Raw genomic sequence first — 13,755 nt, 5'->3', positions numbered from 1 at the left:
CGTTTTCAAAAGAGATTATTTTCCAGCGACATCCAATCTTCCAAGAAGATAAGATTGCATGGTTAACATACTAAATTCTTGATTATATATATATGGTTATGTGTATTTTTTGCGTTTAAGGTATTTAAACTTAGGAAATTAGTACATGATAATTATTATAATGTTGAGTTACAATTGTTATTATTAGTAATGAAATTAAAAAAAAAAACTTTATTATTGTTATTATTAATAAAAAAATGTGTGCATGAGCATTTTTCCGTAAAAGAAGCATATTATATCGCAAAATTAAAGTAACATCAATAATTAATTTGATGCATAGCATATATTCACGCCATGAATTCTTCACTCATTCATGAATTATGTGTTTTTGCACCTTGAGAAAATATAGATGGAAAATGAACATTATTCTTCTTCCACAATGGATATGCTACGTTCTGAGCCTATGCAACTTGCTCAATTGATCATTCCAATTGAATCAGCTCATCGAACCATCTCGTACCTTGGCGATCTTGGTCTTTTTCAATTCAAAGATGTATGATCTCGACTTCTACGATCATATTTTTCGATTATGTTGTGTTTTTCTCCATACGTATGTATTAATCTTATAGATAAATCTTGTTTAAATAATCGATTTCTTCAGCTTAATGAAGATAAAAGCCCGTTCCAACGAACTTATGCTTCTCAGGTACCTTATGTTGCATTTTATAGAATTGATTTTACTATATTAGATTGTAAAAAGCTAAACACTATAACCATTAGGTTAAAAGATGCGGAGAAATGACGCGTACAATGCGATTATTTAAGGAACAAATGACAAAGGCCAGTATATCTCCCTCAACTCTATCAACACCAGCTGATGTGGATCTAGAAAAATTAGAGGTTGTGAAGTGTTTTAAAATTGTTATTATTTTTTCTTAAGGTAATAAAAAAATTCTTTATCATGTGAAAAAACTTTTCTCCGTCTATATTGTTTATAGGTTAAACTGGCGGAACTTGAAGCCGATCTACTTGAGATTAATGCAAATAATGAAAAGTTGCAACATGCTTATAATGAGCTTATAGAGTATAAGCTTGTTCTAGAGAAGGTAACATTTTTAATGTTCACCATTGGGATCATATTTAAATTTGTAATGCTTTAATTGTTTTATCATTTCAGGTTGGAGAGTTTTTTCCTTCCGCGCAAAATGGCGCTGTAGTTCGCCAAAGAGAACTTGGAGTTCAACCAATTGTCGAAGGGACTATTGACAGTCCATTATTAATTGAACAAGTATAATATCTAAGTTTATAGTTTTTAGGATCATCTTTAAGGGTGTGCAACGAGTTAACGCACATGACACAAAATTTGTCACAGTCAAATCGTAAATATCATACACATGACCTTCAAAAACTTAAGACGGTCTTGAAAGTTTATATTCACAAAGTTTTCTCCATGTTTCTTATTGACGAAGTTAAGATTTTTGTTTTGTTTTGTAGGAGACAACAACATATCTGGTAAATCAGATTAAACTCGGGTTTATATGTGGTCTTGTTAATAGGGAAAAATCAATTCCGTTTGAACGAATTTTATTTCGTGCTACTAGAGGAAATGTGTTTCTGAGACAAGCTATGGTTGAAGATTATATTGTGGATCCTTTGTCAGGAGAGAAGGTTACTTATTATAAACTCTAAAATTAAAATCTTAACTATTTTTATTCATTTTAACTTATCTTTTTATAGGTTCATAAAAATGTGTTTGTTATATTCTATTCTGGAGAGAGAATAAAAAGTAAAATTACCAAAATTTGTGATGCTTTTGGAGCAAATCGTTATCCTTTTTCGGATGATTTGGGTAAACAATTTCAAACGATGACAGAGGTAAACACAATAGATTGTTGCATCATGAAATTTTTTTCTAAATAATATTTACCTTAGATGAAAGAGTTTTCTAAATAATATTTTTTTAAAATTTAATAATTTTCCATTGTGAACTTAGGTGTCAGGAAAACTTGCAGAATTAAAGACAACTATAGATATGGGTTTACTTCATCGGAGCAATTTGTTGCAGACAGTTGGATATGAATTTGAGCAATGGAACCTTTTGGTATGTTTGATAATTTCAATTTCAATTAGTATTTTTATCTAGTTTAAGAAATGAATAGATGGAGATAGAGTACATACGTTTCAAAAATACATAAGGAGCTAATACAAAAAGTGTACAAAAAGCTCTTAAGAAACAAACCAAGCAAAAGGCAAATACAAAAGTTAGAGCGATAAATAAACCAAAAGCTTCGAGACCCAAATAGATCACTGATTGATTAGGCAAGATGAGCTTGTCCATAAATTTTGATAATCTAGCCATAAACACTTTTGCATCCAACTTATAGAGTGATCTGACCAAAGAGATAGGGCGAAAGTCTTCCAAACTAGTAACCGAGCCATCCTTAGGGATAAGAGTGAAAATATAAGAGGAGAAACTCTGAACGAGAGAATCCCCATGCATTGAAACTGCTAAAACATAGAAAGAGACCCCCTAAGGAAAGGCCTGACTTTTTTTAAAGAAAGAAAAATTGAAACCATCAGAACCATAACTCTTATTCTCATCTCATTGAGAGATTTTTAGATCAATCTTTGTGGGTGAAAACACGTAGTTGAGAACCTGTCTGTCCTCCAGAGAAAGAGAAGTAAAGTTCCCCCATCCAACTATACACGATTATACATAGGTTCCATAAACTACTGAGAAAAAAATCTAGCCAACTCCTGTCTAATCTCCCCCACTCACTACAACCAGGAATAGTCTATACAATATATGTTTCTCTTTTTCAATTTTGCTTCTAAGCTTATGTGAAAAAATCATTTTAAAGCTAACATTTTCTTTCATAAAATTTCATCAATAGTTGAAGAAGGAAAAATCCATATATCACATTCTAAATATGCTAAGCATTAATGTGACAAAGAAATGTCTCCTTGCAGAAGGATGGTGTCCTCTTTCTGCAACAAGTCAGGTTTGTTTTTAAACCTACAAGTTTAATATTTAATAAGATATTCATAAACATATATGAATTGTAACTTGTCTTAGCTAACTTAGCCAACTAATTTAAATTCAACATGCAGATTCAGAAAGTATTGTTGCAGGCAACTACAGACTGTAGCTCTCAAGTTGGGGCAATATTTCAAGTTTTACAAACAAAGGAGTTACCTCCCACATATTTTTGCACAAATAAATTTACTGCTTCTTTTCAAGAAATTGTAGATGCATATGGGTAAGTTACACAACATTTAATTCGTTCATACATACTCCTATTTTATCTGGATAATTCAAATGACATAGTTGAGTTGAATGTAAGATATTAGTTCATGATTCAATTCTGCCGGTAGTATTTATTTATATTTTAATGTAAACAAGTTGTTGATAATTGTTTGATAGAATTGCCAAATATCAAGAAGCAAATCCCGGTGTATACACGATCATTACATTTCCGTTCCTTTTTGCTGTAATGTTTGGCGATTGGGGTCATGGCATATGCTTACTACTAGCAACATTGTATTTCATAATAAATGAGAAAAAGTTTTCTTCTCAGGTACTTCATTCAATCACTATGTTCTCTATTCACTCTAAACATTTCCTTGTTTGTTGTATCAACCTCAAATTTATTTGATATTGTTAATTTGTAGAAACTTGGAGACATATTAGAAATGGTTTTTGGTGGAAGATATATTATTTTGTTGATGTCTCTCTTCTCAATTTACACCGGATTTATATACAATGAGTTCTTCTCTATTCCTTTTGAACTATTCGGACCAACGGCCTATGGATGTCGCGATTCTTCATGCAGGTGGTTGTAACTAAATTTATTTGACATATCAATGTTCTCTTATAATGATTATAGTCATGTTTAATATTACTTTTTCAGGGATGCTACTACAATAGGTTTGATAAAAATGCGTGACACATATCCATTTGGTGTGGATCCTAAATGGCATGGCACTCGTAGCGAACTTCCATTTCTTAACTCTTTGAAAATGAAGATGTCAATTCTACTCGGAGTATCTCAGATGAATCTCGGAATCATATTGAGTTACTATAATGCAAAATATTTTGAAAACAATATAAACATATGGTAATTTAGTCTTGTTTAGCCCTTTTCGCTTCGATTCGTCTCTCAAATATAAATATGTCTTGTTTGATTTGTCTTTGTTGCTTCAGGCACCAATTTGTTCCGCAGATGATATTCTTGAATAGCCTATTTGGATACCTTTCACTCCTCATAATTGTAAAATGGTGCACTGGATCACAGGCTGACCTCTATCATGTCATGATATACATGTTCCTAAGTCCAACAGATGATTTGGGTGAAAACCAACTCTTTACAGGACAAAAGTTTCTTCAAGTAAGAAATTTCATACTTCATTTAGAACTGGATACACAATTTTCTATAGTAAAAATATGTCACATATAAACTGTCTATTATTTAACTGTTGTTAGGTTATATTACTACTTTTGGCACTTGTTGCTGTACCATGGATGTTATTGCCAAAGCCTTTTCTCCTAAAGAAACAACATAGAGAAGTATATATATGCTATAACTATTGTTAATCTTTTTTTTAGTTTTTATTGGTTGTTATTGAAACTAATTTGTAATTTTTATTATCATGCTTTTTCAGAGGCATAAAGGTCAATCTTACTCTCTGCTCTTTGCCGGGGATGATCCTCTTGAATCACAGTCAGATGGTGTTCATCGTGACAATGATGATTTTGATTTCAGTGAGATTTTTGTGCACCAACTTATACATACAATAGAATTTGTTCTTGGAGCTGTGTCCAATACTGCTTCATATCTTCGGTTATGGGCCCTCAGGTAAGTAGTTGAAAGTTTCTGATGCCACTATGTGAATACTTCATATCATAAGCCATCATTTTAACTTTCTTTTGGTTTTTGGTCTTGTTTAGTCTAGCTCATTCCGAGTTGTCAAGCGTTTTCTATGACAAAGTTTTACTTCTGGCTCTCGGGTAAGTGCTAGTAATCAGGACCGTCTCAAGTTTTTAGAAGCTCAGTGTAATTTATTTGATGTATTTGTGTGATTGATGCAGGTATAACAATACGATTGTGCTCATTGTTGGCATTATCGTTTTTATAAGTGCGACAGTTGGAGTCTTGTTGGTAATGGAAAGTTTAAGTGCTTTCTTGCATGCTTTAAGACTTCATTGGGTAGAGTTCCAGAACAAATTTTATGAAGGAGATGGTTACAAGTTCTTACCATTTGCATTTGCAACCCTTGGCGATGAGGATGGGCTGTAGTTGCTAAATACTAGGTGATGTTTAAAGATGAAAATATCTCATTTACTTCAAGAACTTATATAGTGTATATAATGATAAGTGTTCCTACATGTCACCCAGTTGTAGCTATGTATAACATGTATATTTTGTACATCAACTTTCCATTCAAACAATAGCTCATAAATAACAATAGAGTATTGTATTTCATGTTTGTTGTCCATTAGTATAAGTTAGTTAGGGGAGAGAGAATTTAGAGTGAGAAATGGAAGAAAAGGTTATCATTTCATGGTCTTCACATAACTAGTATGAAGAAATAGCATAAAGAGTTCTAAATTTTCTAATTTTTCAATTGTGTCTTTATTTTTACGGCAAACAACTTCATTAGATGATAGAAACAAAGGAATTACATCATTTCTGTTTAGCTTAATTGAGACATGCTCTAACCATGTTCTACAACCAATAATTTTGAAATGTCTTAACTAAATACAAAATTAATTCTACGATTAATAAATAAATTGCGAGTCTTCTATATTGGACATAAGTTTCTGACAATTTTAACTATTACTTTATCTATTTTTAGGATAAAATTTTAGGGGAAAGTTGAAACACACCGTTTTAGGATTTAGGGGAAGCAATACATTAAAAAAAAAGGGAATCAAATAATAATATATATAAAATTAAAAGAAAAATAATAATCACATAAAGGAGGAAGAAATAAATAGAAGAAAATGAAATTTAGAGAAGTTACGTCTGAGAAATTTTATGTGAAGACACCTTAAAATGAAATGAAAAATTTTCATATAATAATATTTTTTTAAGACATTATAGTAAATTTATATAGTACAAGAATTTTCATAAAATTAAAATTACAGTTTAAATTTTGAAAAAATATCTAACTTAATTGACATCCTTTAAATTTAATTAATTTAGATTTTAAAATTTAATAAAATTAATTTCTCGAGACTTATATAATTCCAAATAATAAACCACTCATTATTCAATTTTCAAAAAATATCATAAAACATACTTATTAGAGGGGTGTATGAAAATAACACTAATGCGGATAGCAATGAGTATTATTATTGGCCCAAGCCCAAAGCCCATTTTAGTTTCAACAAATCGAAGTCAAATAAATAAAATTGACTAGAAGAAGAAGCAAGGAAAACCGAGTCGAGACAACAACCATCGATGAAGGAAGAGAAAGAGAGAATAAAGATGGAAGAAGAAAACGGTTACGCCGGAAGTAGCGGTTCAACTCTGGAGACTTCAAAGGCGGAGAGATCCGTGTGGTTGATGAAGTGTCCGGTGGCTGTTGCTAAGTCATGGCAGAATCATCCTCCTTCTCAACCGCTTTCTAAAGTCGTTTTCTCTATTGATCCGTTGCTTCCTGAAGACGATCCTGCTCATCTTCAGGTTCTTCTTTTTCATCGCTTTTTTCACTTCGTTATGACGATTTTAACCCTAACTATTTGGTTTGATTGTTGTGGATAATTTTCTCTTTACCTTTGTTGAAACCCTATATGATTGCAATTTTGGATTAGAGTGGTTAGATTGGAACACCTAATTTTAGGAATTGAATTTTTAGGAATCGGAGTTTGATCTTAAAGGCTATTAAATACAGTGTGATTGCTTTTGATTTGAGTTGTGTGTTTTTGTTTAGTAGGTTACTTGAATTTGTTGTTCTTATCCATGTAATTCTATAATATTATTATGTAATATTAGTCTTTTTATTATTGTAATTTGTTACTGATCATTGGAGCCTTCGGTCACTAATTTGGATTTGGATGTACGACATTACACTTTATGTCGTAGTGAGTAGTGACTGCTATAGCAGCTTAAGTCACAGAAAATTACAGAGAAGTCGTGGCACCAAGATAATCGTGCATATCACACTCAATATGAATCATTGTAATTTGTACATGCATATCTATTTCTGTTAAGAACCGCAAAATAAATCTTCATTCTGATGAATAGCATGAATCGTAGCTTGCCCTTGAGCTTTTGGGCATCCGGCCTCTTGTCCACTTCATATAGTTGGCAACTAATATGAATTATTTTGAAATTTGCTTATAATATATCAACCGATATTTTTTTTTGCATATGTCACTTGTTTGTTTGAATCATCTTTTTAAAAGTAGTTTTCTGATTAATTGTTTGAATCTCAATATGATAGCCATGATTGCCATGAACTTTTAAGCCAATGTAAAATCTCATGTTGCCCTTGATTCAAATGTTGACCTTGCTTTACAATTTTGGGGTCAGTCACCGTGTGCCGTTATCCAGGATTGATTACTAGGTTCTAAATCCAATCATTTCCATATTTCAAGGATTATTTACTAGTTATTATAGATGTTACATACTATTATGACATTCATATTTATTAACTGCGCAAGAGGAACAAAGATTTAGTTTCTAGATTCATCACCTTTTGATTGGATATTTTTTGCTTGTGTTGCTTTGAGACAATCACTGATTTATAACTCTTCATTATCATGTCAGTTTACAATGGAGATGTCTGGCACTGATTCTGTGAATATGGCGAAAGCTTATTCTCTGAATATGTTTAAAGACTTCGTTCCTATGTGCATCTTCTCTGAGACAAGTGAAGGTGAGAAGTGCATTCTCTGCCCAATTTTTCAGTTGTCACTGTTGTAGTTCCTACTCATCAATTGCAATTTCAAAATTGGAGCAAGTTTATAGTGGACACACGTTAGATGTCTAGCATCATGTAGATGATATGATGTTTATTTTTTAATATTTGGTTTAACCATGGTGACATGTAAAATAAAACTTGTGACATTGCCATCAGGATTATGGTTCAAATCATGGTTATCAAATCTAGATTCAAATCGTGAATCAAAAGACCTTTTTACTGATTCATGAATTGAATCTTGTGACAACTTAATTATAATACACATGTGTCTATCATATTGAACCTCAAAATAATTCAAGAAAGTCCACTTTTAAATAATTAAAGAAAAGTGGTTGGTTACACAAAGTAGTTGGGGTTCATTAGAATGAATCAGGTTGGGTTTCTTCATAGTTAATTGCAATTCGTCATAAAGAATCTGAATTCAAAATCAGATTCATGTCCAAATAGATACACAGTAGAGATTGGTATCGGTTGAATTCTATTAATTATCAAATCAAGATAAGACTCACATGTATCGGAAGTTATGATATATGTGAATCTTATTTCAATTTGATACTTTTCGTAAGTTCCAAATAGCCATGGTTCAACTATTGTGTTATTGGTGATTATGCTGAGTCAGTGGTTATTAAACTAGTTGAATTTCAACCATTATTTCATGTTAGTAATCATAAGTGCCCAACCAATGATCTGTTATTTTTTTCTGGAGTTCCTGATACTGTGAGTAGTGGTCTATATTTTAAATTAAAAACTTTTCGAGTACTACTTTTATGTATACAGCTTATTTTTCTTTTTGTTGTCACAATAGAGTTTGGCTTCCTTGAGTTAGGTAACAGTTTTACCTTTATTTTAGGTGACAAGGTTTCAATGGAAGGGAAAGTAGAGCATAAGTTTGATATGAAACCACGCCATGAAAACATTGATGATTATGGAAAATTGTGCCGGGAGAGGACAAAGAAATCTATGATTAAAAATCGACAAGTACAGGTAGTATTTCATGTTTATCAATGAATTATCACTTAATTCTTATTTTTATATGTTTGATAAAATAATTGATTCTTTGGTTCCCTTGATTCAACTGCAAGGTTATTGAGGATATTCGTGGAGTCCACATGAGGCCAATGCCTGGAATGGTTGGCTTAGTTTCAACCAATTTTAAGGTACTTATTTTGCATATGGGTTGTAATGTTGAAAATTTGAAATTCATATCACAACTCTAAAACACTGAAACGCCGACGAAATTGATGCAAATCACAAAAATAATTAATTGGAATTGCTCCTTCGAGAAGGTTTATTTCTGCAAATGTGTGCGTGCTAATTCTACGGAGCTTTTTCTTATACTTATGAAACTCTTGTAGGATAAAAAGAGGACACAACCAGTCAAACAAACTGATACAAAGAGAACAAGAAGAGACCGGGGAGAGCTGGAGGATATTATGTTCAAACTATTTGAAAGACAGCCTAACTGGGCCTTGAAGCAACTTGTCCAAGAAACTGATCAACCCGCGGTATGTTTTTTTCTGCCCTTTTGTTTTAGTACGGCATTGGTGCCTGGCCGACTCTGATTTTGGTTTCTCATAGAGCTCTGGCATTTAAGGCATAAGTTAGTAACCTGATGTTTCTGTTGCAGCAATTCTTGAAAGAGATCTTGAATGAGCTGTGTGTATACAATAAAAGAGGTGCCAACCAAGGAACTTACGAGCTGAAGCCTGAATACAAGAAATCGGTTGAAGAAACAAATGCTGAATAAGTGCTTTGTTCTTTACATTATAACTATCTAACTTTGCATATTTGATTTCTGGTGTGTTTGGTCAAATCATGATGAGCTAACATAATACTGCAAAAGTTTGGGGTATAGTTTTTGTAAAATCAAGGCGCTGCCCACCATAATATCAAACATGCAATGAATATATATTGGCTCCATAGAGCTTTTCAGATACTTTTGTGTAAAGTGTAGAGTAACTGGTGTACCTGTCTTTGTTTTTGGAGGCTACTATTCTTTCTCTGGGTTTACAATTTACAGCAAGTGTCTGTGTCTAAATTCATTTTCTTATTGTTTAGTCACATTAAGAAATATCTTCAACTGATGAACAAATGATCTTCGATTCATACAAGAGATTTTTTGTAAGTGGGAATTTGTTAAGTACAGTGATGTTTGTTAAACGAAGTGTTTTCTGACATTGCTCATAGGATAACCATGTGCAATTAGGGTGTTTTATTGTTTGTCTATTATGTTTGTATTGCAATTGTGTCATTCACAATAAATTTGCACTAGCACCTCTTTTAAAATTGCTATTGCATTGCATGCATAAAATATTCCTTTGACCTTCTATCAAAAAAAAAATCTTTGACCAAAGTCAACGTAAATGACTCAAATCAAGAAAGTGTATGATTTGAATCAAGTATTTTTGTTCAGCATAATTTGAATCATAAATGTTTTGAATCGTGTTATGGGTACTTTTGTTGAGCACGACTCAAATCATGGCTTCTTTTTTTTTTTTTCTTCCAAAAATTGAGGAAATTTCTCTATAGACCTCCCAACCTTCTAGTCCACCTCTGGTGAAAAACCCAAACTACCCCTGACTTCGGAAGTTCATTTCCGAAATGCAAGAAAAGGCGTTTTCGGAGATGCATCTCCGAAAGCGTTTTTTTTTTTTTGAAAAAATTGTCTTATTTCGGAAGTTCATTTCCGAAAACAGCATTTCGGAAGTTCACTTCCGAAATACTGCGCGTTCTGCAGATTTAACAAAACACTCCCCCTCCCCCATTCATTTACCCTAACTCAAATCAAAACACAACACCTCTTCAAATTTTCTGCCAAAATCAAGTGTAAGATCAAAGAGCATTCCCAAGTCTTCTTCCAAACTCATCATCAAACACTAATTGGTAAGTTCTACATTGTTTTTTCAAGTTTTAGATCTATTTGAATAAACTCTAATAGGGTGTTTAGAAACTGAAAAAATCACATTAAGATAGGTTAGTACTGATATTAGGATGTTTAGTAGGCATAAAAGTAGTTTTGGTTTAGGTTTTTTGGGTCTGCCATTGGAGGCTGTATTGAAGGTCTGCGCAGGGGTGTTTCGGAAGTTCATTTCCGAAAACACCTCCACCCCAGTTTTCGGAAATGAACTTCCGAACTGTACCAGAAGTTCATTTTTTTTTGTTTTTTCATTTGTCTCGCATATTAATCGATTTCGATTGTTTACAGGAACATGTCAGGCAACCAACCAACACGCATCAGACAGGGGAGAGAGTCCCAGACTGCGTCGGCTAGACGCGAGCGGGCGGCGGCGCAGCTGGCGTCGACCCAGGGACGGGGGCAGGGCCGGGGACGCCGTGTGCGAGTTCCCGTGGACGTGGGAGAGGGTACATCTGGTTCAGGATCTAGGAGTCGGCTGGCTCAGGCATCTTCTTCCCGCCAGCGAGAGGAGGAGGAGGTGGCGACAGTGACTTACCACGAGCCGGAGGGGGTACCGGAAGTTGACCCTCCAGCCGGGGAGGAGGATAAGCAGGAGGACGACTATCCGGGAGGGCCCTTTGACACCTCTGTGCTGATTCACTACCACGATCACGTCGCTCGGCGGATCTGGGAGGGAGAGGTATTTTTTTTTAATTTAACCGTTTAATTGTCACCATTTTTTATAGTTTAACCGTTTATTTGTCGCTTATTTAATATATGTCGCTTATTTAATATATGTCGTTTATTTGTTTTTTTTTTCAACAGGAGCGAGAGCCGTTGAAAATGGTGAACCACGCTCAGAAGATATTTAGTCTGTTTAAACCAATAGCTGAGTGGTTTAATGACCATGTGCGAGGTTCAGGGCTTTGCGGGCTCTGCATGACGGGTTACACCACCATCAGCACCGGCATGCAGGGGGCATTTGTGGAGCGCTGGCACAAGGAGACGTCCTCTTTCCACCTGCCGGTTGGGGAGATGACGATCACCTTGCACGACGTGCAGTGTCTTCTCCACCTGCCTATTAGGGGGCCACTGTTGCACCACTCTCGGATCCAGAGGGTCGAGGCCATTGAGTGGATGACGCTCTATTTGGGCATGGAGCACGAGGTTGCTCACTTTGAGTGCGTCACGACATCTGAGCCTCATGTCTGGTTCACCACACTGAGCACTTATTTTGAGCACCACCTGGACGCGGCTGCCGAGGCTGAGGGTGAGGGTGACGAGCTATTCACACAGTATCACCGCGGCTGCGCTCTCCGGTGCTGGTACATGCATGTGGTATGCGCTGCATGCTTTGTGGATAAGAGTGCCAGGTACGTCGACGTGACCTACCTCCGCTACTTCATGGACCTGGATACCGTTCACCAGTGGAACTGGGGGGCAGCTACTCTGGCATACCTCTACCAGAAGCTGAATGAGGCCTCCAACTGGAGGACGAGGCAGTTGGTCGGATCCTGCACACTACTTACGGTACGTTTTATTTTAATACATTATCGTATTTATTTATTTATTTATTTATTTATGTTTCGTATTTATTTTTAATACATTATCGTGTTTCTGTTTCAGAGCTGGATCATCTCCTACTTCTCCCGCATCCACGGCTTTCACATCGATCCTGCATATGTGGACGCCATGCCCAGGGCCGCCAGATCGCTCTCCAGAGGGGGAACGATGCGGTGGGACCATACCGTTTGTACTTGGACCGCACGATGCACGACGACGTCACCTGGAGGCCGTTCAGCGACTACGCTCAGATTGTCCCCTTTGACGGCATTGCTCTATATTCAGGCTGGTTGGCATGCGGGACCGACATCATGGTCCGGTATCTCCCTGAGCGGTGCATGCGTCAGTTCGGATTCGTGCAGCGGATACCCAGGTCACCCTTTGAGGCAGCTCCCGACACAGTGACCCGAGTGCAGCTCACCGCCATATGGGAGGACTGGCAGCATCATGTGGTACCGCAGGAGTACCGTCTCACTCGGGTCACACATGACTGGCACAGTGAGGAGGGGTACGTCACATGGTTCTACCGGGTGTCCCATCGTCTGCTGAGACCCGACGTTCCCGGCGCTCCTAGGCCAGCACATGAGGAGATCCTGGAGAACCAGCAGGCCGAGGATGACCACGCCATTGATCTCCTGCCGATCTGCCAGCGGGTAGAGATGCTTGGGCGGGACGCGTTGGATCGAGGTGTCGTTCATCAGGGCGGTCCAGATGCAGTCGCTGTGATGGAGATGATCGTCACTGATGCGGGCCGTGCGGCGGGGTACAGGCGGCAGAGGAGGGCCCAGGGTGAGAGGGTTAGGCACACCCAGTAGTGGTCGGGTTTATTTATTTTTTGTTTTCGGATTGTATCTTTAGCACACTATTTTTATTTGTTTCGGTTTGTATATATTATTTTCATCGGATTAGTATTTTTTTTGTTTATTTATCATATTAGTATTTTCAGTTTATCTATTGCTTATTTTATTTGGCGTTTACGTTTAATTAAAATGCGAGACTGTTTTAGATAAAACATAAAAAAAAAACACAGTTTCTGCATAATTCGGAAATGAACTTCCGAATTCACCCCCCATGAGGTGTTTTCGGAAGTTCATCTCCGAAGACACCCCCCATGAGGTGTTTTCGGAGATGCACTTCCGAATTATGGAAATTTTTTTAAAAAAAAAGCGCTTCGGAAGTTCATTTCCGAAGCAGGGGTATTTTGGGATTTTCGCTGGAGGTGACCCCCATAGGGAGGTGGCTAAAGAAATTTTCAAAATTGAACTCGAGATATGTGACTTGACTTATGGTTCTATCTAAATAGAACTATGAGTAGATTTTTGTAAAATATTTTTGTTCTGGTAATGTGATTTGATTCACAAAACCTCATACTTCGAATTAAATGAAAA

The 13,755-nt window shown here is 35.9% G+C and overlaps 3 protein-coding genes across 4 annotated transcripts; all 3 read left to right on the top strand.

The window, feature by feature from the left end:
• Positions 1-345: 345 nt before the first annotated feature.
• LOC131654865 (V-type proton ATPase subunit a2-like) lies at positions 346-5,462 on the top strand. The gene is made up of 18 exons (XM_058924792.1): positions 346-532; positions 641-685; positions 760-879; positions 978-1,085; positions 1,157-1,267; positions 1,474-1,647; positions 1,717-1,854; positions 1,973-2,080; positions 2,874-2,981; positions 3,091-3,239; positions 3,404-3,557; positions 3,652-3,812; positions 3,891-4,097; positions 4,184-4,367; positions 4,463-4,546; positions 4,642-4,835; positions 4,928-4,987; positions 5,069-5,462. Exons 1-18 carry the CDS (start codon positions 389-391, stop codon positions 5,274-5,276), a joined length of 2,457 nt encoding a protein of 818 aa, XP_058780775.1. The 5' UTR covers positions 346-388; the 3' UTR covers positions 5,277-5,462.
• Positions 5,463-6,416: 954 nt separating this feature from the next.
• On the top strand, positions 6,417-9,844 carry LOC131660233 (transcription initiation factor IIF subunit beta-like). The gene is made up of 6 exons (XM_058929417.1): positions 6,417-6,668; positions 7,755-7,863; positions 8,759-8,892; positions 8,991-9,065; positions 9,264-9,413; positions 9,536-9,844. The coding sequence occupies exons 1-6, from the start codon at positions 6,444-6,446 to the stop codon at positions 9,653-9,655; spliced, it is 813 nt and encodes a 270-aa protein (XP_058785400.1). The 5' UTR covers positions 6,417-6,443; the 3' UTR covers positions 9,656-9,844.
• Positions 9,845-9,987: 143 nt separating this feature from the next.
• Positions 9,988-13,287, top strand: LOC131660232 (protein MAIN-LIKE 1-like). 2 transcript variants are annotated; one of them, XM_058929415.1, is made up of 4 exons: positions 9,988-10,791; positions 11,114-11,504; positions 11,630-12,334; positions 12,431-13,287. In XM_058929415.1, the coding sequence occupies exons 2-4, from the start codon at positions 11,118-11,120 to the stop codon at positions 12,770-12,772; spliced, it is 1,434 nt and encodes a 477-aa protein (XP_058785398.1). In that variant the 5' UTR covers positions 9,988-10,791; positions 11,114-11,117; the 3' UTR covers positions 12,773-13,287. The 2 variants fall into 2 exon arrangements, with proteins under 2 accessions (XP_058785398.1, XP_058785399.1); XM_058929416.1 differs by having other exon boundaries at positions 9,988-11,504.
• The last annotated feature ends 468 nt before the right edge of the window (positions 13,288-13,755 follow it).

The sequence above is a fragment of the Vicia villosa genome, linkage group LG3, assembly GCF_029867415.1.
Source record: "Vicia villosa cultivar HV-30 ecotype Madison, WI linkage group LG3, Vvil1.0, whole genome shotgun sequence".
NCBI lineage: Eukaryota > Viridiplantae > Streptophyta > Magnoliopsida > Fabales > Fabaceae > Vicia > Vicia villosa.
This window is presented reverse-complemented; position numbering and strand designations above follow the sequence as displayed.